Genomic DNA, 24,332 nt, shown 5'->3' with positions numbered 1-24,332 from the left:
TATAATGTAATGTATCTACAGCCTGATACACAGTCAGATTCCATCACTTCCTCTTCATTAAGGAAATGTAAGTCTGATAAATGATGAATAAACAGACAACACTGAATAAAACTTTTTGATTAACTTTATGGTTAACTTATTTACACTTTCCTCGCTCTGACTCAGGCTCTTCTTTTAAAGATAAACGTGCACCGTCTGCTACACATGCATTAATATCTCTACATCTACTGGATTAAAATTGAGACGCTGTCTTTTATTTACCTGTTGCCATGGTGAATCATGGAGTCGGAGCTCCATTGATGATGGCTTTTTATTGTCGGTTTGTCTCATTGTCTCAGAGTTTCCCATATCAGGGTAAATCAACTCAGAGTTCAGGGTTAGACTCAGAGTTTGTTGAACCTCCTACCTGGAACACCCCTCTGGTCACATGTTCAACACAGCTGCTACGACAAAAATTTAGCTTAGACTGGTTGTTAGTCGTTACAGACACAGACAGCACAACAGGTGCCAGAGCTCCACAAAGACACTTTAGAAAATGCTAAGTCAACATTAGTTAAATAATTGTTAAAAAATAAATCAGTATTTACTAAACTGAAGGCAGATTACTTTCAAAAAGAACCAGCCACCAAGAGTAGCCACTGGGACTAACCACAGACAGTCTATGGGACTAACTAGCTTACTGCTACTTCTGCTATCTCACAGGAAGTTGTGCAATAATCATTTCAACAGTAGTGCCCTCGGGAAAAAGATGGATAAAGAGATTTGATAGAAGAATCAATGATTGTGTGTAAATCCACTATTTTAAACATTGTGTGTGTTGTGGCTTACACAGACTGTATTTGGTCACGTGAAGCTGTTTATTTCAATGTTCAGTCTGACACTGACCTGAAGCAAAACATGACAAAAGGCTGCATTGGTGTGCTGGCTACAGGAAGTGACATATATAGCAAGAAGTTCAGTTCAATAATTTGCTCCAGGGTCTTGATGCTTAAGATGTAAATGGTGGAATTAGCATAATGCTACATGGTCTGTAATATGTATCTGAGCATGAGACAAAAAACTAATATGAGCAGTGTACAGGGTGAATTCATGCGTGTCTGTAAACACGAGATCACATCCTGTTGCAGCACAACTAGACTGGATACAGCTGCTCATCATTATAGCTGACAAATCACAGGAAACAGAGCATGTCATTACAGCACCTTTTACAAAAACAACCAGCTTATCACTTCTCAGCATGTTCATCATTCACTCTCCCCTGGGCGAGACATTCTTAAGCTTGTCATTTGTGTCAGGATGAGTGTATACATTGAAGCCATGTGTGCACACGAGCAGGAACACACGCACTAGGAGCCCAGAGGCAGCAAGCTAGGTAGGTTGCCATCAGGTAACAGTCTTAAGGGCCAAATAGGACTCACAAAAACACACCGCCAGTGTCCCTCCGGATACAGTGCTGAGACAGGCAGCATAAGTAAACAAGAGACATAAAAAGTTTTCTGTCCTAAAAAATACAAAATATTTATGTTAAAATAAACACTTAAAAAATAATTTGCCTGAATGTGTGCTGTGTACTTGTTGAGGAAATGGAAAGTAAATTGCAGTTTTGGGCATGTCGTCAAAGCAGTGTGGTCTGTCACTTCAGTTTCACTCCAAGATGACTGGAGGTTGAAGCGTGCTTCTCTCATTTTGTTTTCTCCCTGCTGACAGACTTTACAAGAAATCACACTCTCTTTCTCTCACGCTTTGCGTCTTTCTCCGTTTTTTCCTCCCTCTTCCCTTTTGCCAACTGAACCTACATCTTTCCCGCCCTCTCTCTTTCTCTCGCCACCTCCTATCTGCTCCGCATTTCTTTCCAAGCTTCGTTCTAGCACCGCCTCACTCCCTCCACATGCACGGCTGAGCAGGAAGGTGGTAATCTGAGCCAAATGTGGCAGAAATTGAGATGTAATCCTCTCACTTTTCCTTGCTTATTTCCCCTTCTACTGACACAAGGCCACACTTCAGATATTATAAGCATGCATATTTGCTGACTGATTCACCGATGCTGTGGTACCTCAGAAACTATAGGAAGGAAATACCCTCAGCAAGAGGCAGAAATAAAATTAAATCCCTAGCTGTCTGCAAAGGAAGCACAGTGAATAGAGGGAGACACAGACAGGCAACACACGGCATAAAAAGTGGAAATTGGAGGCTTTCTATTTTTATGTTGAATGTTTTATGACCTCCAGATTTGGAATGTATCACCTCCCAGCCGCCCACGCCTGGATACTACTCAACCAGTGAGAGCAACCCATGAGCACAGCTGTCTCCAGATAACGGCACTAAACACACACACGCACACACATAAGATGAGAAATTCAAACAGGATAAGACTTAGGGAGGAAAACAGCTCAAACAATCTGCAAGAAAAGCGCGTATTTTGAAGCCACCAAATACAAACCAGCAGCAAATAAAATGCACACACATTTTCCCACCATAACAAGAACCAGTCCTACGCTCAAACTCAACTGAAGCCTACTTGTGAATCAACACAATGAAAACGATAAAGCAAGCCACTGAAACTGTAACATAACTTACACTTCATAACTCCCAGCCCTGCACACGCAGTTCTACTAAACCAAAAATTAAAACAAGAAAAGCTCAGAAGCCTGTTAATGGCCCCTGGAGACTGCAGTTCATTACACCCCACAGTAACAAAGAAACAGATGAAATAAACATACTGACAGTTGTGCCAGTAATTCAGATAATAATGCCGAGTTTGTCCTGAGGGTGGTGCTAAAAGAAAGGTCATGGGGTAACCTCAGATATTAGATGAGGAACATCCACAGCATATTTCATGGAAATCCAGGTATTAGATTCCAGTTTTTGCCATGCACAATGGTGTTGCTTCAGAGCTAAAAGGTGTAGGGGTTGACCAAAGGTGTCAGGAATCACTTACTTGGAAAAAGGAGTATCCATACTAAATGTCATGGTAGTTAGGTCAGAGGTAATCTAACCACGTCTTGACACTAGAGTCCAGACAAACATGCTGGATAGATAAACCCTGCCACCTCTGGACTGCTTAGACTCTGGATAGATTTTGCATTCATTTACATTCTTACATTACACACACAGAAGAACTGTACGCTACAAGTGTCTATCTCAGGCAATCTGAATATACAGTGATTTTAACCACCGACTGATTCAAGTTCAAGTGAGCTGGGCTATTCAGTCGCTTGTCTGCATGAGTTCTTTTTTTAAGTGCTGTCCCGGAAGCAGCCCTGGGATTCTCATCATCGCCCTCCCTGACCTACATTCAGTTAGTCCAGACTGACAAGCTCACAGAGACTCACGCTTGATATTGTTACTTCACAACTGCCTTCTAGGTGGTAAAAAAGTGCAGAAATCCCAAATAAATGCAAAGTCAGTAACGGTTTAAATGTATATTTTACTTAATACTGTTCAAAGTTTAATTTAACATGAATGTGAAAGTGTTCAAAATATGGATGTGACTACACTATGGTTATAGAAAAAGGAGAAATGTAGGGTATGTGGGTGATAGAAATATATTTAAATGTGATGCACAATTCTCTGTGTGTGTTTGCATACATATGTCTGCATCTGTAAGTGCCTCAACAAAACCATAAGAGTTTGTAGCAAGATGAAGTTCAAATGAAACGGTCGTAAACAGAAAAGAGAAACTGAGCAGCATCATGGAAAAGCAATGATCGGATGATTTCATCATAGCGCAGTCGCTGCCAAACCATTGCAAGTCATTGGATCTCGAAAGAAAGGCCATGCTGAAACCGGTTATGACCAAAATGAGGACAGTAAAGTGGAACTTAATTCAACAAACACAAACAGACTGTACGGGTAAACAGGATGAAATGCCTCCATGAGCAGCTCACTTTGATAAACATCGCTTACCCGTGGCAACTATTTTATACACAAGGGTTAGTTAAGAAGACATGCTGCACTGAGCAGGTACTCACTGTCTGTTGGTCGGGTTGTTGGTGGCTCTGTGACAGGTGACTGCACCCTCTCCACCCTTGGCTCTGCCAGGGAAGGCAGGGGAGCACTGGGAGCAGGGGGTGGGTGGTTGTTGTTCTCCACTGCACTGTTTGGCACCAAACCGTCCGGCTGTCTGAAGACAGGCATCTCTGGCCTCCTGGACGCCCCTTCAACTGGGCTGATGACCGGGGATGGGGGCTCTGCTCTTCTCTGAGGGGGCTCAGGGATCCTTGAGACTGGGGCCGAGGACAGCTGGGACTCCATCCTCTTGGGAGGGGCGGGGGGCTCATGGGACCTCGTCATGCTGAGCTCTGCCCGCCTGTTTGTAGAGCTGGAGGTGGAGTTGGCGGAGCTGTCCAGGGCAGTACTCCGATTGCTCAGACTGACTTCGGGCCGCTTGAGGCCAAAGCGGGCGATGCCAGCACTGGGTGAGTTGTCAATCTGCTTAGAGGAAACTTCAATGGACATTTCTGTGCGGCGGGATGAGGCAGTGTCGGGGTTGCGACCCCCTGATAACTCAACACGCCTCATGCCGCTCTTTGGGGAACGTGGATTGGAGGACTCGGAGGGGGAGGATCTGGAAGAGGAGTAGTCAGAGTTGCGGGAGCTCAGGTCGTAGCTCCGCTGGCTGGATGTGGAGGAGGTGGATGAGCGGAGGGGGTTCGTGTTCCGACGAGACAGGGGCGAAGGGTGTGTGGATGAATCTGTCTCCTCCACCTCAAATGACCGTTTGAGTGCTGGAAAACACAGAGTATGTGTGGTTAGAGAAGAAAAAGAAGGATCTCTGAGCCAATACAAATCCTGGTCCTGGCTGGAGTTACTGAAGTCATTATTAAAGCATCTCATGATTAATAGGGGTCACCAGAGGATCCATGATATGGTATGATCACCACACTTATGTCACAATACAATATTATTGGGATTGTTGATATGTTGTGATATGCTGAGTATTGCGATAAACTATACTGCAATATATTGTGATTTACTGCCTTTTGTCAACTGTTAATTATGTCCCCAACAGGAAAACTGTTTTATTTTATCTAATAAGATAAAGTTTTAATTCTGTTTATCTCACCTCAGCCATTTTAGCCTCACCAATATACATATCCTGTATTTAACCATGTAAATGCCTCATTGGGATTAGAAATGTCTTTTTCAAGAGTGACCTTGCCAAGAGGGCAGCATAAAACAATGTTACAAGTTACAACAAGCCAAACAGACATATATAACTGCCACATACAGCAAGTGAATAAAAAACCCCGCAGTATCCAAATAACATGGAATACAAGGTCCGGAGCAAGAACAAATATAATGCGGATACAATTTGTAAAATGACTTAGGAACAATCACATTGACTAAAAGAGCTAATTCCAGGATGGAACAGCAGCATATTTAAAAGCTGTTCTCACCGTTGGAACCAGCATTTGTAAAATATTATGAGCGAAGGCCGTTTTGATTTTGGTTTCTACACATGAATGTAGACAGATAAGAGGGAACCAGGCCAAGAGTAGCTTTATATATAAATAAATAATAGTTATTATGTAAAAATAATATAAATATGTATGTATCAAGTGGACTGAACAAGCAATTGACTGTATTATTTTACTGGGCTACCTAATGTTTAATTTGTATTTGCAATATTAAAAATTACTATAATTTCAAAAAGTCGATACTACGATTTTGCCACACGAAAATATCGCGATACTATGCTGTATCGATATTCTTTCTCGTCCAACCCTAATGATTACTATGCAAAACAAAACGATATCAAAAACCATAAAACATAAGTGCCTAAAGCAAAGATAGTTCTCTTGACCATTGGTAAAACAACTGTTTTTCCAGTTAGACTGTAGAAACTCATGTAGAAACTTTGAACCGTTGTTTTCAGTCACACAGGTCATTTAAACTCCATTAAAACACTGGTGCAGCAACACAAATAAGCGCCATTATCTTTAACTATTATCTAGAGGAACTTACAGTCTTCCTCTGCAGGTTGGCGAAATCATTAAATCAATGATCAAACACCTGCTTGATTCAGCAAAGTAATAATTAGCGAAAATTACAGCCCAAAATAAACTCAATCAAAAATGCTAATATCTTACCGGATTTGACACGCTTCACGTATCTCGACAACATGGCGGTCATGACTTCTAACGTTAACTCAGTCGATACGAAATACTCCTCTATTCCCACCGAGCCGGTGTCAATAACAACGTTAGTTAGGTGCAAACACAAATTTAGCCTGCTACTGAATGAAAAGGAGCTGTCTTTTTAATCCTCTGGCTAAAGTTTTATGATATTACACGGACATTTTCTCTTGCTATGTACCGTTCCCCTGACATGTCGCACATGCATGCGTTCATGTTCAGCACGGACAAAACGGACACCCGGCTGTGTTACGCATGCGCACTGCCTTGAAACACGGTGGCGTTTACCCACTCATTTCAGTTCAGAGGGGGTTTATTAGTATGGGAAACACAGGTTTACATCGCCAAAGCTAGTGTAAGATAAAAAGAAATATGTATAGTATGTGTATAGTATATCTATAGTTAGTTATTAAAAATCTACTAGTAGCTAGTTTATATACACGTCGCACCTGTAACACACCCACCAAACGAGAGAAAACACACCAACCGTTCCCCTGTTGTCATGACGACTACCGAACTGAGTACGCCTCGCGAGCGTTCTAACTGATCACGTGATCCCAGAGCCTAATTACAACACAATCATATTATGTTGTAATTTGAGTAGATTTTACCTTTACATTTCTCATAAACTGTACCGTAAAACTACATCAAAATTTGACTTGACTGAGTTTTTGCAAATGATGGCTCACTTGACCACAGTCAGGGAATATCCAAGTCATGACTTGTGTGAGAGACCAAATAAGAAACTACAGGGAAATGTGTTAGGGTGTTCTGTTAAAAAGGTTTTAAAACAGTGTGTGCAGATGTGTTAAATTGGGCAATATGGATAAAATATCTCAGTATTTTTTGATAAAATATCCTGATATCAACATTGCAAAGATATCACAGGGTTGACTATAAACGCTTTTACAAAATATTTACACAATTAGATTTTTGATAAATTATCAGAATGACAAAGGGAGAGGGGATTGCACAGCCATGTTTTTACAGTAGGGCCATTTGTGCTACCAGAAGTGTTTTTTTACGTGAAACTGCTTTAGTTTGTGTTTTTCATGAGATTAAATCACAGGGTCCATTTGTTTTGGAGAGGAAGAGAACTCTGTGGATAATTCAGCTCCTGGTAAAAACCTCCTGAACAACAAACACTTAGGAAATTCTAACCAGGACAAGTTTGAGCTGGTTGCAATCTGCAATCCTCACTGCTAGATGCCACCTCAGTCTTACACACTGCTCCTTTAAAGGGGTAGAACATACACCTTTTTCATATTAAGTGTCTAAAAATGTAGGCCAACACCAAACGTTTTATCAAAACCATTCCCACACTCTCCCTCCATATCAACTTAATATGCCACTATTCCATCACCAGCCTTATGTTTTACTTTGCTGTTCAATAAATGCTTCTTCTCTTCAGCTCCATGTCAGACGTGAGGGTGACACTGGGCTAACCTCAGCTCGGCCCACAGACAAGAGCAGCTAAGCCCTGGAGCAACACAGCCTCTGTCCCAGATAAACACCCAAGCCTGTGCAGGCATCTGGCCCACTTCAAGGCTGACAGGCCAAGCACCAGCATGGGAGAAGACCCTCTTCCTGGAACTCACTGTTTTCACATCCTTGATATGTTTCAGCAGGTTTTTGTGTCTGATTTCAGAGGGTCTGCATTGAAGCAGACACTGGTTTAACTGGGTGTCTGAGACCTGCATTTTTCCTTTGTAGAACTTTGATTATAAATGTAGAAAATACTGGGTCAGTCCTTGTTTGCTTCACTTGCTGTTGACTTTTCACTGCTACACAACTGAGCGTTCTCCAGTGCTGATTAGTTGAGCTGAACATATGGCAAGCGCTTTAAATATTTAATCAAGAAAGCTTACTAATGATGCTCTAGCAAAAGTTTCAGCCATGAAGACAATACTTTTCATGCTCAGGCTGTAAGTTTTCTTTCTCACCCTGCCATTTAATCCTTGCACACATGCTCACCCACCGTCCCTAGGTGACATTGTCTGGGTCTGTCAATTGAGTCATCAGCTGATTGCACACAGACATTTTCAGAACAACATAAAACAGGCTGCAGTGAGAGTCTCTCTTCATGGGATATTTAAAAATAGCAGGTTTGTGCATTTGGTCCTTCTCAGGCAAGCTCAGGGGTTTAGTGTTGCTGGAGCCCACAGCAACTATGCTCCATGACGCGGAGTGAGAATTAGAATATATGCAGTTCAAATAACCTGGTCGAAATTAATATATGTAGACGCTTGAAGGTCCACTCATTACTAAAAGTGTATGACATATAAAAACTTAAGTAATGGTCAAAGTTGTCACAGTGAAACTTCCACCTTAAAAGTCACTGGCAGTCGGCCCAGTGAATTAAGTTATTTTTTATTCTGTCTACAGCTGCTGTGAGAGGCAGCAAAACATGTTTTCATTTTATAGTTACAGTCTACTAATAAAACTCTCCACAGTATGAACAGTGGTTACATGAGCCTCAAAACCTGAGTAGAGTGACTGTCTGCTATCGACCAATCAATGGACTGCAGTGTTCACAGCTCCACCTTTTAGTACCAGATCTGTGTGCTAGGTACCCCTACAGAAGAGGGACCAAAAAGTGGGGACGGTACAGAACGGTTCCATTGGTACCATCCACAACTTGGAAACGTGGAAATGGAAAAAAGTGTACCTAACTGAACTGAACTGAACCACTTGGAGGAAACGGGACTAATGATTCCTTCTATATCTGTAGCCATCCTGTATCCGATGGTGCCTGCACACACATTCACTTTAACAGCCTACCGAATACTTAGTGCTGTACATATGGTAGTTATTCTGCTTTTACTCCTTGTATGCTAGGCTCTGGTGTAATGTGTCCTCAAATGTTTGTTGTCCTAAATTCCTGTGTGTTAACTGCATGTGGCAATTTTGGCACTTCTTCACTACCACCGAGCATGATGAGGGGGAAATAGAAAGAGACAAAAAACATTGTGACTTAGATTTAAGCTCACTGAAGTGCGTAGTATCGTCTCCACTATCACAGATAGTTTCATCTGTCTCTGACAATAAGCTCTTTGTGTTGCTCACATTAAATAATGTAATTTCCTTTGAGAGAACTGGCCTTGAAGTTTTCCCCCGGAAGACGAGGTTGTCACAGCTCTGACGGTGAATTATACGTTAAATTCATTTGGCTGCAGTACTAAAAGCTTGAAATATCTTCAGACATGGATATGTTTTTCTTGCCAGTAAGGACAGGAAATGAACCACAAATAGAGCAGCTAATTTGCTGTAGCTATTCCTCAGTCCGGCCTTTAGTAAACATCACTTGCAGTGTCTGTGGATGTGTGATGCTCAGCTTTTAAGGGCAATAGCTTGAGCAGTGAAAGCCCCCATAAAATATGCAAAAGCATATTCAAAGTGCCGCAGGCCACTTAAAACTGTATCTGACTGTGATTTTGATATAATGACCTCTTTGCCTGGGATTGTGCTAACTGCGTGGTGTGTGCCTGCTCTGTGGTGACAGAAGAGCCCAACACAGTGAGGTCCTCACAGACACAGTGGAGACAGAGGCCCTGTCAGTTATGTTTCCATCGCTCTCTCTGTATGTGTGTGTGTTTAAACACAGCTGTAGAGTAAAGCAAACACAGCCTGTTCGGCCCTGGCTGGAGGCAAACTCTCTGCTTCTGTTAACGTCATACCGCCCTGCATCCTGAGATCTGTGTGTGAATGAAGGTAGATGGGGAGGTCACGCGTTAATATCTCTCTCTTTGTTACTTGCCTTTTCTTCTTCAGGGTCATAGCTGTACAAGTGTGTGTGATATCAAGGAAAAACCATTTGATGTCTCCAAGCTGCTGCTGCTGCTGCTCTGAGGCGATAGCAGTGATCACAGCCCCTCCATCTGAGCTAAGATAATACTAATGAGCACCAATGTGAACCAAATGTCAACATTAGTCCTTTCTCTCTCTTCACCTCCCGTTTAACCTGGAATTGAAACCCCATTAATCTTGGACTCCATTCTCAGCGATATACTGTAAACTTGCTAGCGGACTGAACTTCCAAATAAGGAAGACGTTGCAGCCAAGTGTGATGTTTTTCAACCAGCATGCACTGAAACGTGATAAAAACTGCCAGAGAATCACATGATGATGCTACTCTGTTCTCCACTGTAGCATGTACTGGATGAGCACCACATGGACATTCTCTATGCCTCTCTGAGCATGACAGTAGATGAGCTGGATGGGTCAACAAGACGTGGTACTGCCTTTTGTCTTCAACAGTTGAGGAAAACTCTGAGGATCACTATAGTATCACAAAGAACACTGTCAAACTGCTAACTAAACTAACTCTGACAAGCAGCCATCCAACAACAAATACTTAATATTCTGGTATATTGCTTTGATGCTATTTCTATAGTCATTTTTAGCAACAGCCATTTTAATGACTACTCTCTATGGTAGAGTTTAGATTGTTAAAGGCAGACTCCACCATTCAGTTAGGTTTAAATTACACATGAGGGATTTCCAGGAAACGAAGCATACATATAACACAGCATAACTGTTTCTAATTTCATTTTTATTTCATCACAAGCATCACAGTCGCCCACAGATGTATCGGAGCTCTATTAGGTTAGCAACGCAACATTTCCTCTACTGCTGCTTCACATTAAAAGCATTCACCTGGCAAAACAAGGGATGGCTTTTATTGTGAAACAGTCACAGAAGCACCAATAATTTGTTACTAATTTGTTGCTAAGTTTAGCGCAGAAGGTTTACGACATGAATTTTTGTGAGCAATGGAAAAATGGTAAATGGGCTGCATTGGAAATAGCATCTTTCTAGTCTTCCAACCACTAAAAGTGCTTTTACACTACGTCACATTCAGCCATTCACACACACATTCACACACAGGCTACCATACAAGGTGCCACCTGCTACTCAGTAAGCATCCACGTGCACTCACACAGTGATGGAGCAGCCATCGGGAACTAATTTGGGGTTCGGTATCTTGCACAAGGATACTTTTACATCTGGACTGGAGGACACTACAGCCACTCCAAAACAATGTTAAACAACAACAATAATTGCTTTAAACCTGCATTCCAACCAATGACCAGCAGGGGGCGACTCCACTGGTTGTAAAAAGAAGTCCAGTAGTACACGTCCTATAAAAAAATGACACAGTGATGGCATTTGAAACCATGGGAATGAGAATGGGCAGGGTCAATTCTGGCTCCAAAAAACCCAAGATGGCATCAAGCAAAATGCCAGACTCGGGGCTTCAAAGTGGTAGTCCACAAACCAATGGGTGACACCCTGGTAACCATGGGTGTCGACCAAACCAACCAGATCTAGGATCTAAGTTAAAATTTACAAAACAGAAAGTTTGGCATGTTAAACACTCACAACTTGAGTCCCTCATGCTCATACGCTCTCTGAAAAAGGTTCTGCAGATTACTACTGTAGCCTAAAAAGGCTCTGCATGTTGGAATAAGAGCATTTGGCCCTTAAACATAGTCCTAAAGCCCAACTCTCTTTCCTGGAGGTGTCTATTACACTTGTCAAACACACTTTTCATTCCCTGCAGAAAAAAACAAACACTTTCTACTCAATGTACAAAAGAAAATCTTTCATCACAGACTATTTGTTTTTAGCCGTAGCATGGAGCCTATTGATAACTCTGGGGTCTTGCCTGGGGTTGGCATCAGTGCAGATTTCACTCCACGTGTCCAGCGGGGAGAAAAACAACAAGGAGTCACTTTAAAGTCTAACAAAGACCTGCTGTGTTCGCGCCGCCTCAGAGTGACCCTTGGTGCTTCCCAGCAGCTCCGAAGCTGTTGGCGTCATTAGCAGGAAACCTGTCCTAACTGGTGAGTATTGAGCGCCCTGATAATGCTGATAAGGATGGAGACCCCTGAGGATGGCTATCATCAGCTTCTGTCAGAAGACACTTCCTCCCTCTGACACACAGGCTCTGTCTGTGAGGGTCCTCGTGGCGTTTTGTCACAAGACTGACCTCAAACTTTAATGGGTGAGATCAGCAGCGCATTAACCCCTCTATATTTATACCAATGCTCCTTAATAGCTCAGTTTCAGTGTGTTCTGGGTTACAGAGCACCAACTACCAGAGTTCCTGAAAAAATCCAAAACCACAGCTAAGCTGCAGTTGGCTTATAATAACAGTTTTCATTTTGAAAGGCTTTGATGATCCCATGTCAAATTTCTCACCGTCACCATAAAGGATTTTTGTCCTACAAAACAAAGTGGGTCCCCAAATTTAGAAAAGATCTTTAAATTAAATTGTTAAATACTATTAAAGATACACTATGCGGGATTTGTGTAGACAATGTGTAGACTCATGCAGAAGTAATCTCTCTCAGTCATCACTTTTATTTTTTGTGCCCGGGATGTTTATGAGCGTGCATAAAAATGTAGGGATCAATTGCCAGGCCGTAAGCAGCAGGCATCCAAGAGACGCAAATATAGTGAGGCCAAATGCCAAACAAGAGTGAATATGGGATTGGCTTTGAGTTTCGCTGGTGAGCATGTTTACAAACAGTAACCAACAATCCTGCATAGTAAACCTTCAAAGAGCAATTAGTGTGGCAGCGACCTGGCTGTAAACTGGAATGGCAAGTCTTTAAATGTTTCATGTGGCCTTTTCATAAATGATAATTAAAAGGAGCCTCTGACAAATCAGTACACATCAACAGATACACAAAACCAACAGCAGCTCTGGGAGCATGGATTCTAACTGCAGTCTTAAATACTTTCTATTTTCTTTACCCATTACCACCTCAGCTCCGTATTACGGTTTTAACTTTGTCCTATCATTGACTGTCAAATCATGTGTTACACTGTGATAGGCTGGTGAGTGCCATGCAGATCTGTAAAGAGAGGCTGTGCTCAGATACACTCCTCCACTGCCTACCCCGACATTTTCACCCACCACAGAATTCTACTCCTGTGGAATTTCCTCTCACTGGACCAGTGAATGCCCTCACCATGCAGCTGAGAGATACAGAGAGAAGGAGAAGGAAAGACACCAAGAGAAAGAAAAGAGACTAGTAGCAGTGGCAGTGTTTGGGTTCCAGTGTTTGAAATACGAATCAATATAAGCCAGATATCTGGTTCACGGGATATAAAATGTCTTAAAGGGGAAATTTTTGTTTCACGTGGATGTCCAATCAGTGTGAATTGTAGCTGACTGAAGCAATATATTCGTCAGTGCGTGCCGCAAAACCTGTTGTGATTCCTGCATTCAGCACCAGCAGCCAGGGGAGCACTCTAGATGCCGCTCAAAAACACAACTTCCATGTTCTTTTCAGTTTATTCAATACTAGCTATGTTTTCAAAAACAAAAATCCCCAAATATGAGTGCAGAAGATGAGGACGAGGATGCATTACACAGTGGGGTTTTTTTTACAGTGTTTTGGTTGACTCAGACATACAGCCTAATTTATTTTGTGCCAGAAAATACGGCCAAAAAAATGCAGTGGATTTGGATTCAGGCGTAAGAAGCTTGCACGCAAAGCATCCTGGTACATGTAGGCACTGCCGGCACGGCTTTGCCAGCAGGACAACGCAGCTTTCTCAGTCAATATAACACCAACTGAGGAATCAACATGCTCTTAACCCTACTTGTCAAATATTGCCATTTTCTCAGTGGAGCTACACGTCAAAATACGACTCGCTAGGTATGGTTTCTTTGCAGGAAATGTACAATTTCTGCTCAATAAATTCATACAGTCTTCTTTAAAGCAAATTACAGCACTTAGGCTCAGACAACAAAAGTCAGTGGTTAGGTCTGAAACACACATCATGGTTTGACTTAAAACAACAAGTACGGTTGTTGCAAATGTAACGTCACCTGACACACAACATGTCACACGTCACTAGCGTAGCATGCTACACATACTAGCACACTATGCTGTTATTTCACACTGGAAATGAACCGCAAGCTCCAAGTGAAAGTCCAGGGTGTGTTTGACCCATCCAGCTCCCCTCCCACCCACAGTATGCAGACTTTATACAGTATACTATAGTGGTCAGAAACAGACACAGCTAAGGCTCTGTGTGTCAGTGTCTGCCGCTAAGGCTGACTGACAAAGCAGCGGTATTTGAGGAGATGGGAGTGAGAATGGCCTGGAGGAACTTATTATGTCATTTGACTGCATTTACCAGCAACACTGGCTGGACATTTTTATTCTAAAAGAGAGAAACACGAGAGACTGTTTTGCAAGACAACAGACCTCTTTCAAGGGACGATAAAAAATGACACTGCATGAAAATGTGTGTGTTTGTGTGTGTGTGTTTGTGTGTGTGTCCCTGTCTGTGTGTGTGTGCGTCTGTATGTTTTCATTCTGCTGAGCGGAAGGCCCAGAGGCCCGGTCAATGATCTGTGTCAGTTTGTGAGGTTGCAGTCACAGCTGAGGTCATCAGCCTCAGGGGCAAGAAAATCCTGTCCTCTGTCTCCCCCAGCCTCTCACTGGCGTCATCAGCTGAGGGCATGACAGAGTGAATCACACCAACAGACACACTGTTAGATGAAAAAACCTACTCCTCCTACTTTCAGTCATAAATTGACTCTAGAGCTTAGAGCAGAAGTGAAATGCACAAATTAGTATCACGTTCTATGAATAAAGTAAAGTCGATGGTTCCTGTGTTGCTTTGAAGAGCTCTAATAATTAACAAGCACATGATGTGAATCTATGTGCATGCAAGGGAGCAACACAAAATGCAACCATAGAACATTTTCCAAAGTTATTAGGCTTTCAGTCGTATACGACACTTCATAGGCATGATCTTTTTGCAAATCTTGCTCCTTCACATTTGTGGTGGATCCTACCACTGTTACCTGACTTAAATATTACCCAGACTATCTCTTTTTTTTTTTTTGCAAAACTGCAGCAGCTATGGCCACACATGCTAAAACATAGTGTAACAGCGGTAGAGAAGAGTCATTAAGTCAGTAAACTGAGTCAGTAATATCCACAATGCAACAATACCAGCCAAAAGTTTGCCAACAATAGCCACCATAAGCTCCTCATCATACCAGACCAAGTAAGGCTGTAGCAACTAAAACTCCTCAGTGCACTGTATGAAGAAAGGGTGGGTTTTATTGCTTCTGAATTCAACTTGTCATTCCTTAGAGGAACATTGTTATATTTATTCTTTCCAATGTTATATAGTATTGCTTTAAGATTAGCTGTCATGAAATAGCATAGCATTTTGGGAGGATGTCGCTGAGTGGCATTTACATTTTATGAAATGGACATGGTGAAGGTGAGTGTGGCATCATGATAGTAACTATTTTAATATGAGTGAAGGTGGTGTTTAGCTTTTCTTTATAATGATGCGTTTAACAGTCTTGTTGTCTTATACGATGGAAGAGATTCAGAGCATATTTGAGTAGACAGCCCTGTGATTCTTGCCTTTTCAAATGTAGTTTAAAGGGATACTTCACCCCAAAATAAAAAACAACAACATATTTTTCCTCTCGCAAGTTGCCAAGTGTTGACGATATCGGCCATAGAGATGTCTGCCTTCTTTTAAATATAATGGAACTAGATGGCACTCGGCTTGTAGTGCTAAAAATGCATTTGAAAAACACAACAGCAATGTCTCTTTCATGACCCAGTTACTCAAGATAAGCCACAGACCTTGTTGTGAGCAGTTTGACGAAGGAACTTGTTTCCTTCTACTGAACCAAACCCACCAACTGTGTCACTGTGCAGAAAGAAGTGTGCATCTACTCATGGACGAGGGGCTTGTGCTCCTGACAGCGCGAGGTGTAAACATTAATGGCGTCCTCTTCGGCTAAGCTAGCTCTGTGGTGCTAGGTGAGCTAGCAGTAGAAGCACACTTCCTTCTCCACGGTGATATGGTTGGCGGGTGTAGCTCCATAGAAGGTAAACAGTTCCAACATGAAACTGCTCACAACAAGGTCTGTGGATTCTGAGTCACTGAGTCATGATTTCTGGAAAGAGACATTGCTGTTGAGTTTTTTTAAAAATAGTTTTTGGTGCTTTGAGCCTCACAAGCTGAGTGCCGTCTAGTTGCGTTATATTGGAGAGAGGGCAGACATCTCTACAGCTGATATCTCCAATACTTTGCAACTCACTGCAAAATGATCTAGACTGATAAATAGCACTACAGGTAAGATGAACAATATGTATTTTTGATTTGAGGGTGAACTATCCTTAATTAAATATTCTTTTAGAATGTGTTTGACTAAAAAAAGCCCATGACCAAACTACCAAGAACTTCCAACCATCCCTGACTGTTGTCGACTTGTTGGCTCATACGACTCGCACATTGCTGCATCTGTGCCATGCTGTCCTCACTGAGCCACACACAGACATACATCACGGTGCATGGTGGTGACACAAAGGTATTACCACACACTCAGCCCGACCAAGGGCAACACACACCATTGACAATCACAACAGTGACCCATTATGTTAGTGTTACACATGAGTGAGGGATGTCTAAAAGCATGACTTGGAGCCACATGGTTAAGGCGTGGTTTTTCACCCATGATGCCTCTCTTTCTTTGAATGCCACTTATCTTTCTGCTCTGTTGCACTGTGTAAGCCGACGCTTTAAAGACCTACAGGCAGGGACAGAGATTCACAATACATACCACAAGCAAACTGGTGTTGACAGAGGAGCAGCTCCGGACAAGTGTGGATGCGTTCCTAATGGCTATGTGTTTGTGTGAGAGAGGAGACAGATAGTCAGATAGACAGGCAGGTTGGGGGGAGAGGTGTCGGCCTGTCAGCCCCCCTCAACCCACCCTCCACTCATCCACCAGCAGCCAGGCCAGGGGGGAGAGGGGCTGAGGATGGACGAGCTGCTAAGAGAGGAAAAGGGGAAGCGCAGCCGTTGGACGAAAAGGTGGAGGAGGAGGAAGAGTGGGAGGAGAGGGATGACAGGGGGAATCTATGGGCCAGGGGCAGGGAGATGAAAAGGCAGAGGAGAAGAGGGGGGAGGTGTGCCAGGTGTTCCCCTCACAGCCGTATGGTCAGTTGCTGTCTCCTGAGAGCGCAGCATACAGTGCAGCCTCCCTGTCATGAAGGTTGCTCCAAAAAAGGCAAAATCAGTTGCACACTTTCACGGTTTCTCTCTGACACGTCTCTGACTCAGACATACATGATAACACACACTCATGCATCTCAACAACAGTTAAACAGCAGTAAAAAGCAACACTTTTAGCACAGTTTTCCTTTCAAAACACCGTGGCTCACCACAGACATCAACAAGCCCGTCACACTCTTGTTTTCTTTTCCCAGATCTGCTCGGTTCCAATCAAACATGTGGAAACCATCTATAGTGTCCTCATGGCGGGGTTAAAGAGTGCCTCGCTCCACAGAGGAGTGACAACAAGAAGAAAAGCAGTGAAGCAGCGGAGCTCAAGAGAGAGACAGAAACTAACCTTCAAAGTCTGATATGATCCCCTCCAAGTGAGCGTTGACAGTGGAGTCAGACATTTTTGGGGAGCAAGTGTGTATGTGCGGGTGTGTGTAACGCGCGCGAGAGAGGGAGCAGGGTTCCCTTTCCCCAGCAAGGAAAAGTCTTCCTGAGGCGCAGTCCCGCTTTTAAACAAATCCCAAATTAGGAGCCCGTGCAAGAGCGAGGAGGGGAGGAAGGGAAAAAAAAAAAAAAAAAAAAAGAGTTGAACAGCTCCCTGATCCAAACCCTCTCCCTATCTCTCCTCTCTTTCCTAAAGCAGCAACTTATTTTTCTCTTCTCCTCCTTCTCAACTTCCAGAGCCTGGAATGAGCCAGCGATGACAACCCCCTCCCCACCCACCCGCTCTCCCTCCCTCAAGCTCGTCTTCCCTCCCCCCCTTTTTTCTCCTTCCCTCCATACCTCCCTCCCCTTCTGCAGCCGTCCTCTCTGACTGGTTCCTCTCTGTGAAAGCTCTCATTTTTAACTGGCTTGGTCGAATTATACGCATGCTACTTTCAAACACACTTCCTTGGGGCTCAATCACATGACGCTCCGGGCAACTGATGAAACACACAGATAGCTATTACTGAGATTTTTTTTAAAGCCTCACTCTGTGGAACATCCTATAAGCACATGGATGAGCACAGTCCCTTAAAGTCACACAGAAAAAAGTCCCCATTTAAACATATCTCACAGGAGGTGGAGTGAAAAGTGTCAGTAGATACATAAATAAATCCAGTGTAAAGACAGAATCATAGTACGGACTAATATGGTCAGGACGGGCTCACGCAAGCAGTTTGTCGTCTGACGTGCTCAGTGGCTCTGGAGGCAAACATCAATAAATAAGTAGCCTAATGACTTAATGACCATGTGAATGAGCCTCTGTGTGTGGGGGGCGGAGGGTGGAGGGAGGACAGGGGCGTTGGTCAGTGTGTGTATGTGCTTGGGAAAAATAAGGAAGAAGGATGTGAAAGTTGGGGGATGTTTGTATCTGTGTATGTGTACTTCTGTTGGTGCAAGATGAACTTGGCCTCGGGGTTGTCCGGGTAAAGACGATGATGCACAAGCACTTCTTGCTTTTGTAACAATTCTGGCCAACACGTAATATCAGCTGTCTTACAGTGACTGTTGGAGTAAAGTCACTTCTATTCTCACCCTCTATGAAAAGCAAAGTAACCCAGCAGGCAGTAGGAAGTTACCCTGAGGCAAATGAAGCATATTCAGCTGTTACCAGCCACAGGACAATGGTGAAGAAACAGCTGCAGGTCTCTTTGCCAAAATTAAATATGTATTTTACTGCTGGAAAGATGGTAGATGGTAGAAGATGCAGTAGAAAGCTCCAAATACTTTGGGAATTGGTGCTACACGACAAGACAAAACAGAGAAAAGTGGGCAATAGCTTTTTATCGAGAGGTATTAGACATAAAACTACCAGCATTGGATTACTGAACGGACCTACCAGACACAGGCTCAGGGGCCCAAGGAATGCAAATGCCAAAAGTCAAATTAACACATATCGACCAGGAAGAAACACAAAATGACCACAAAGCAACACAAACCCCAAAAAAGATGCATAATGACTACAGAGAGATGCAAAACCACCACAAAGTCTGTAGCCCCCTTAGTCCCCCCCTTGGTGTCTGTACATACAGGACCTACAAGACAGGATCATGGGTGGCACAGATGTGATGTTGTAATGACATGAGCCACCACAGGAGATTTAAAAAGTAGCTGTTAGCAGTTAGCGGCTAATTCAAAGAAGAAGCAGAGGACGAGATCAGCTGCCATATAACAGAGACAGTGAATGATTCTTATTGACGTGTTGATGGTGTTGCCAGCTCACTCTTTTCCCCTTTAAGGGCGGGAGCCTTGTGGGTAACCTGTTAAGGTTCGACATGTTCTGCTGTGTGTGTATGGAGGGAAGCATGGTGAAGACGGCAAGCACCAAAGAGTGATAATAGTTAGCGTAATTAAGCGTCTAGATAAGCTCAGGGCGACTGTTAAACCTCATGAGAAGGCCATGTTTGTTGTTTGGTTGTGAAGACTGCAATACAGCCATTGCTGGTGAGTGGCACCCGAACGCCTCGCCATCCCTCCTTCTACAGTGTGGTCTGGACTACTAAAGGCCAGTTACCAACTAATAATGAGTCAAGCTAAAATTAATGTTAATAAGCCAGCATGTTCCCAACTATGGTTCAGACCTGGTAAACTGTCACTGAGAGGAAGGTTAACAATGGCATTGTTATTGTTTAGCAAGTGCTGCCGATGCTGTTGTGTTACATGTCACGTCCACCATGCCCTTCACTGATTCTGCAGTGGGGTGGAATGATAACACCATTGTTTGGTTCTGTGTAAAAATGCAAAAGAGGCATAAAGAAGGGACTTCACAGTGGCCCCATAGCACAATCTCTGTAAAAGGGTGTCTTGTGTGTCTTGCACCTATGTATGGGAGGTGGTGTGGCTCTTTGCATATCTGCACCCACTGTCCTATAATCCGCCCATGCCTACCAGAATGCACTGTGCTGCATCAGACCAATAAACGCTGCCACTTGCGGGTTGGTTTCGGCTTGTTTGAAAACAATAAGGCAGCCAGCTGGTAAGTAACGATCTCCCGAGAAATAAGCAACGCAGTCACAGACTCTTGGTTTATATTTTATTCAACACAGCCTAGTTTTAACGTTTGATCTGAGTTTGTCGTGACACCCCCCCCCCCAAACTCTTTGTATCTATGAGGAAGTCCAATCTATACTTCGAACAACAGCCCAAGATGCAGCAAAAATCCACCAAATTTTGCGTTTTCACTGGACAGTGAGCATCGACATCTGGGCACTGGTAAGATGGAAGGAAGTTTAACATACTCATTTACACATACTGCCCACTCTTTTTCTGATACAAAGCTGGTTGAAAGTTGGCAAAGTATCCCTTTAACCATTTAGTTGTGACCAGACAGTTAAAACTGACACTAGTAGTAGTAGTGTGTGTATGTTGGGAGACTCTTCTAACCAAAATTCTCTGTTTAAACTGCAAAAAAATAAGAGCATCTCTGAGGGACAATAACAACTCAGGCAAAAATGAGAAGACACAGAAAAAGAAACATGTATTTGGAGAGATGGTAGAAGAGATATGGAAATTTGGATTTGAGCTGCAACAAATTATTCAGGCCGTAAAGCGACAGAAGACGTGCCATGTGCGATTTATCATAAAGTTTCTGGGACCGAAATCTCGCATGTCTGGCAAGCTCACCGCCAATTAGTTGCTTACATTGGAATCAAAGTTTGCGTTTTCTGTTGATTTAGGCCTGTTTACCGATCATAAACACAGATGTGGCTGAGTGCACAAACACACACTAACATGCAGACTTTCAAAACAAATAGGAGGATTTACTGTACCAAAAGCTGCAATCTGAGCTTAATCTTACACCACATTTCCCCGCAACTGAACCATGTAAAGTATGTAAACCACAATATGTGAGAAAACACTTTAATTGTAACTAAATAACATGAAAGTGGAGCGCTGGCTGGATTTTTTTTTAAAGGCAGGACAAGTGGAAACCTTTCCATAGTGTCAGGGCATATAAACCTACAATATCGAACACTGTGTCACCTTCTCCAGCAGAGGTCAGCGTTGCTCCTATAAATAAAACCTGTTGCTATGGGCAACAGTGTTAGTGGTAGCAGTGTCACCCGCATACAGTAATGCGATCTGGAAACAGATAAAGATGGAGACACGAGGAGAATCCTGCTCCAGACACACCCTCGACCCGCACGCAGTCAGTGGGTCCTGCCCAACACATTTGTGTCAGATTCCTCCACTCCCTGACACACACTTATATTCAGACACACGCTACGATGTATGTGCACACACAGGCAAGACACTGGTGTGCAGTTGCTGCATGCAAATATACAAACATGTATGCACCCAGCACCCAACCCTCTCACTGACACACACACACACACACACACACACACACACAGAAAAGCACACTTCCTTCCACTGCATATCACTGCAAGCCCCAGCAAGCCCAGACAGCACTAATCCAATCTGCTGTAACAACTGTCACACAGGGTGAAGACTACAATTTCTTTTTTTTTGCCCTTCATTCACATCGTAGCAGTAACAGTGATGCAGTATGCAATGCAATGCTCTGAAACAAGTTTTAATCTGCCATTAGCAGAACATACGCCTTGGATATGGTATGTGATAACCTAAATGTTTGCATGATTGTGAAAGGTTATGCAAGGTCATGTTGATAGCATATGCCAGTTAGCTTCTTATGGTGTGAATTCTATCACTGACTCTTCTTTCCAGGAAACTTAATTGCTGCGTCCGGATGCGAAATAAAAAAAAATCATCTTTGTCATCACCGATGATGAACTGTGAGATATATAAGTAATGCAGTAAACACATCATTGTGCCAAGAATCTGGTTCTAGATTAGTTTTGATAACAGTGTTTAATCTTTGTTACAAAAAAGTGTCCTCAAGTAATGAATCTCTCGGGGCCTCAGGCTTCCTGTACATTAGAGCATTGTAATGTATTGAATAGGCAGCTGCTGGTGTTATGTTACACACACAGATGAAGAAAGACAGGGACAGCCGCCCACTGCTTACAGATATCCAGACCACCACCACACTGAAGAGGGTCCCTCTGCCCTCCTGAGAGCTGACAAACGAGAGGAGCAGGGTGGGAGGAGAAGAGGACAACTTCTATAAACAGATGCCGGGCCGGCGTGGCAGTTGCTAGGGCAATGCCAAGGCAACAGCAGGTTGAGAAGGTCAATCTGCGCATGCACAAACACACACACACACACACACACACACACACACAAAGACACTGACAGGTCCACATGCCTTGGTGCCAGCACCCTCCCCTAAGGTCTGGCCTGTGCCAGTGGACGGACGTCCTGCTGATCTCTAGGGCAGTGGGATACGCCTGAACTTTTATTCATGACTACAGCTATGTCAAATACAACTTCTTACAACTTTTAAGATTCTGACTCGCCGCCAAAATCTAACCACATCTGCCTGGGCTGATTTCATAAATCAGTTTTCATCACCATATATGTGGCTGATTGAAAATGAGAAACATTGTGGAAGAACTCAGTCAACAATTGTGTCACCACTAATCTATCAAATTAAAACTAGAAGTACCTCGTCACAGTTGTATGCCTGCAGGAACCAGCCAAGTTACAGTTACAGTTTACATCCACATCTGTCCAGGCTCATGTAGCCATGACAGTTGACTATGCCTCAAAGCTACATGTCCTAAAAGATGGATGCTTCACACACATCTTCAACCCGGCAGCAGTGTAGACCTAGGCCAGTGGTTCCCAACTGGTGGGTCACAAAAGTGGGTCACAGGTTCATTCTGAATGGACTACAAGTGACTCACAAACATGTCAAGTTTGTAAAAAAAACACTTAATTTTTAAGTATAGTAAATTTACAGCACAGAGCTTTTATTTTGAAGTACCGATTTCTGCTGTAGAGTAAGTGACTACCCGACAGCTACTTAACAGAGACAGCAAACTAGCTCAACCACATGGCCAAACACAAGTATGACCCTAAGTGTGTTAAACTGTGTGGAACTCGAACTATTGAGTGAGGAGAAACCTGGACCCCGTGGCTGAACCAGTTGGGAACCACTGATCGAGACAATCTGCACGGCTTCAAGATGGACACCCAAGATTAGTGTCACTGATACAGTATCCGCTATGGTGTTGAATAGTGGCCAGAAAGGTGGTTTTGCAGCACATTATGATGTCACAGTGAAGCTGACCTTTGACCTTGTGGATATAAAATGTCATCACACCTTCACATTTTATTCTAGTAGACATTTGCTTGAAATTTTGTCAAAATTTGTGGATGAATTTATTGGATTATTGGCAAACGCATTATTTCTGAGTTCACAATGGCCTTGACCTTTGATCTTTGACCACCAAAATCTAATTAGTTCACTCTTGAATCCAAGATTGTGCCAAACTTAAAGAAATTCTCTCAAGGAGTTTTTAATTATTGCATTCACTAGAATGGGATGGATGGACGGACAACTCGAAAACATAATGCCTCCAACCAAGGCTATCATTGCAAGAGGATACTTGCTTCTAACCTGGGCTTGGAGCCCTTCTGTGTGGAGTCTGCATGTGCTCCACATGTCAGCGTGGGTTTTCTCCAGGTTCTCCAGCTTCCTCCAATGTCCAGAGACATGCAGGTGACTATAAATTGTCCATTAATGTGAATGTGAGTGTGAATGGTTGTCTGTCTCTATGTGTCAGCCTTGCGATAGTCTGGTGACCTGTCCTGACCTGACCTGTACAGATAATGTGGGAAAAAAATGAAGGGGGTGATTTAAAAGGCTGAATATAAAGTGTATTTAATTGTGAAGAAAATAAACAATGTTGACATCTGTTACAGGAAGTGCAAGTATGACTAGCACCTGCCAGTTTTCTAGTGTGAATAATTTCAGGTCATGTTGGGTTTGGACAGTCACTGTTATTTCAAACATTACCAGTATCAGCCACAGAGGAAACCCCAGTTTCTTGCTGAGTTCATCCTAACACAACAAAAGCTTTGTTAGCCTCGATGTGGCCGACTCACCCATGAGTCAGGCCCGTATAAGTCAGCCATCTGGAAAGAGGTAAAATCTGTATTGGTGAGAGCGTGCATTGCTTGCATTGATGGCGTGTGTTCATTTGTACATGTGTGTATATTTTGGATGTGACTGGCTAGTTACCGCAGCTCTGTTTACATGGCAACCCCCATAATAAG

General features: G+C 43.1%; 1 protein-coding gene across 4 annotated transcripts in view; it reads right to left on the bottom strand.

Annotated features, from left to right (window-relative positions):
- The window catches only part of LOC125878906 (septin-9-like), a 116,860-nt gene that overhangs the window by 58,855 nt on the left and 33,673 nt on the right, over positions 1 to 24,332 (bottom strand). For 2 of the 4 annotated variants that reach the window (XM_049560385.1, XM_049560388.1), the window contains one exon: positions 3,972 to 4,727. In XM_049560385.1, coding sequence (XP_049416342.1) covers positions 3,972 to 4,727 — 756 coding nt within the window. Of the gene's footprint in view, positions 1 to 3,971; positions 4,728 to 6,092; positions 6,297 to 17,550; positions 17,880 to 24,332 lie in introns of those variants that run through there. The other 2 variants (XM_049560386.1, XM_049560387.1) reach the window with 2 other exon arrangements.

Source organism: Epinephelus fuscoguttatus, linkage group LG19 (assembly GCF_011397635.1).
Source record: "Epinephelus fuscoguttatus linkage group LG19, E.fuscoguttatus.final_Chr_v1".
Taxonomy (NCBI): domain Eukaryota; kingdom Metazoa; phylum Chordata; class Actinopteri; order Perciformes; family Serranidae; genus Epinephelus; species Epinephelus fuscoguttatus.
This window is presented reverse-complemented; position numbering and strand designations above follow the sequence as displayed.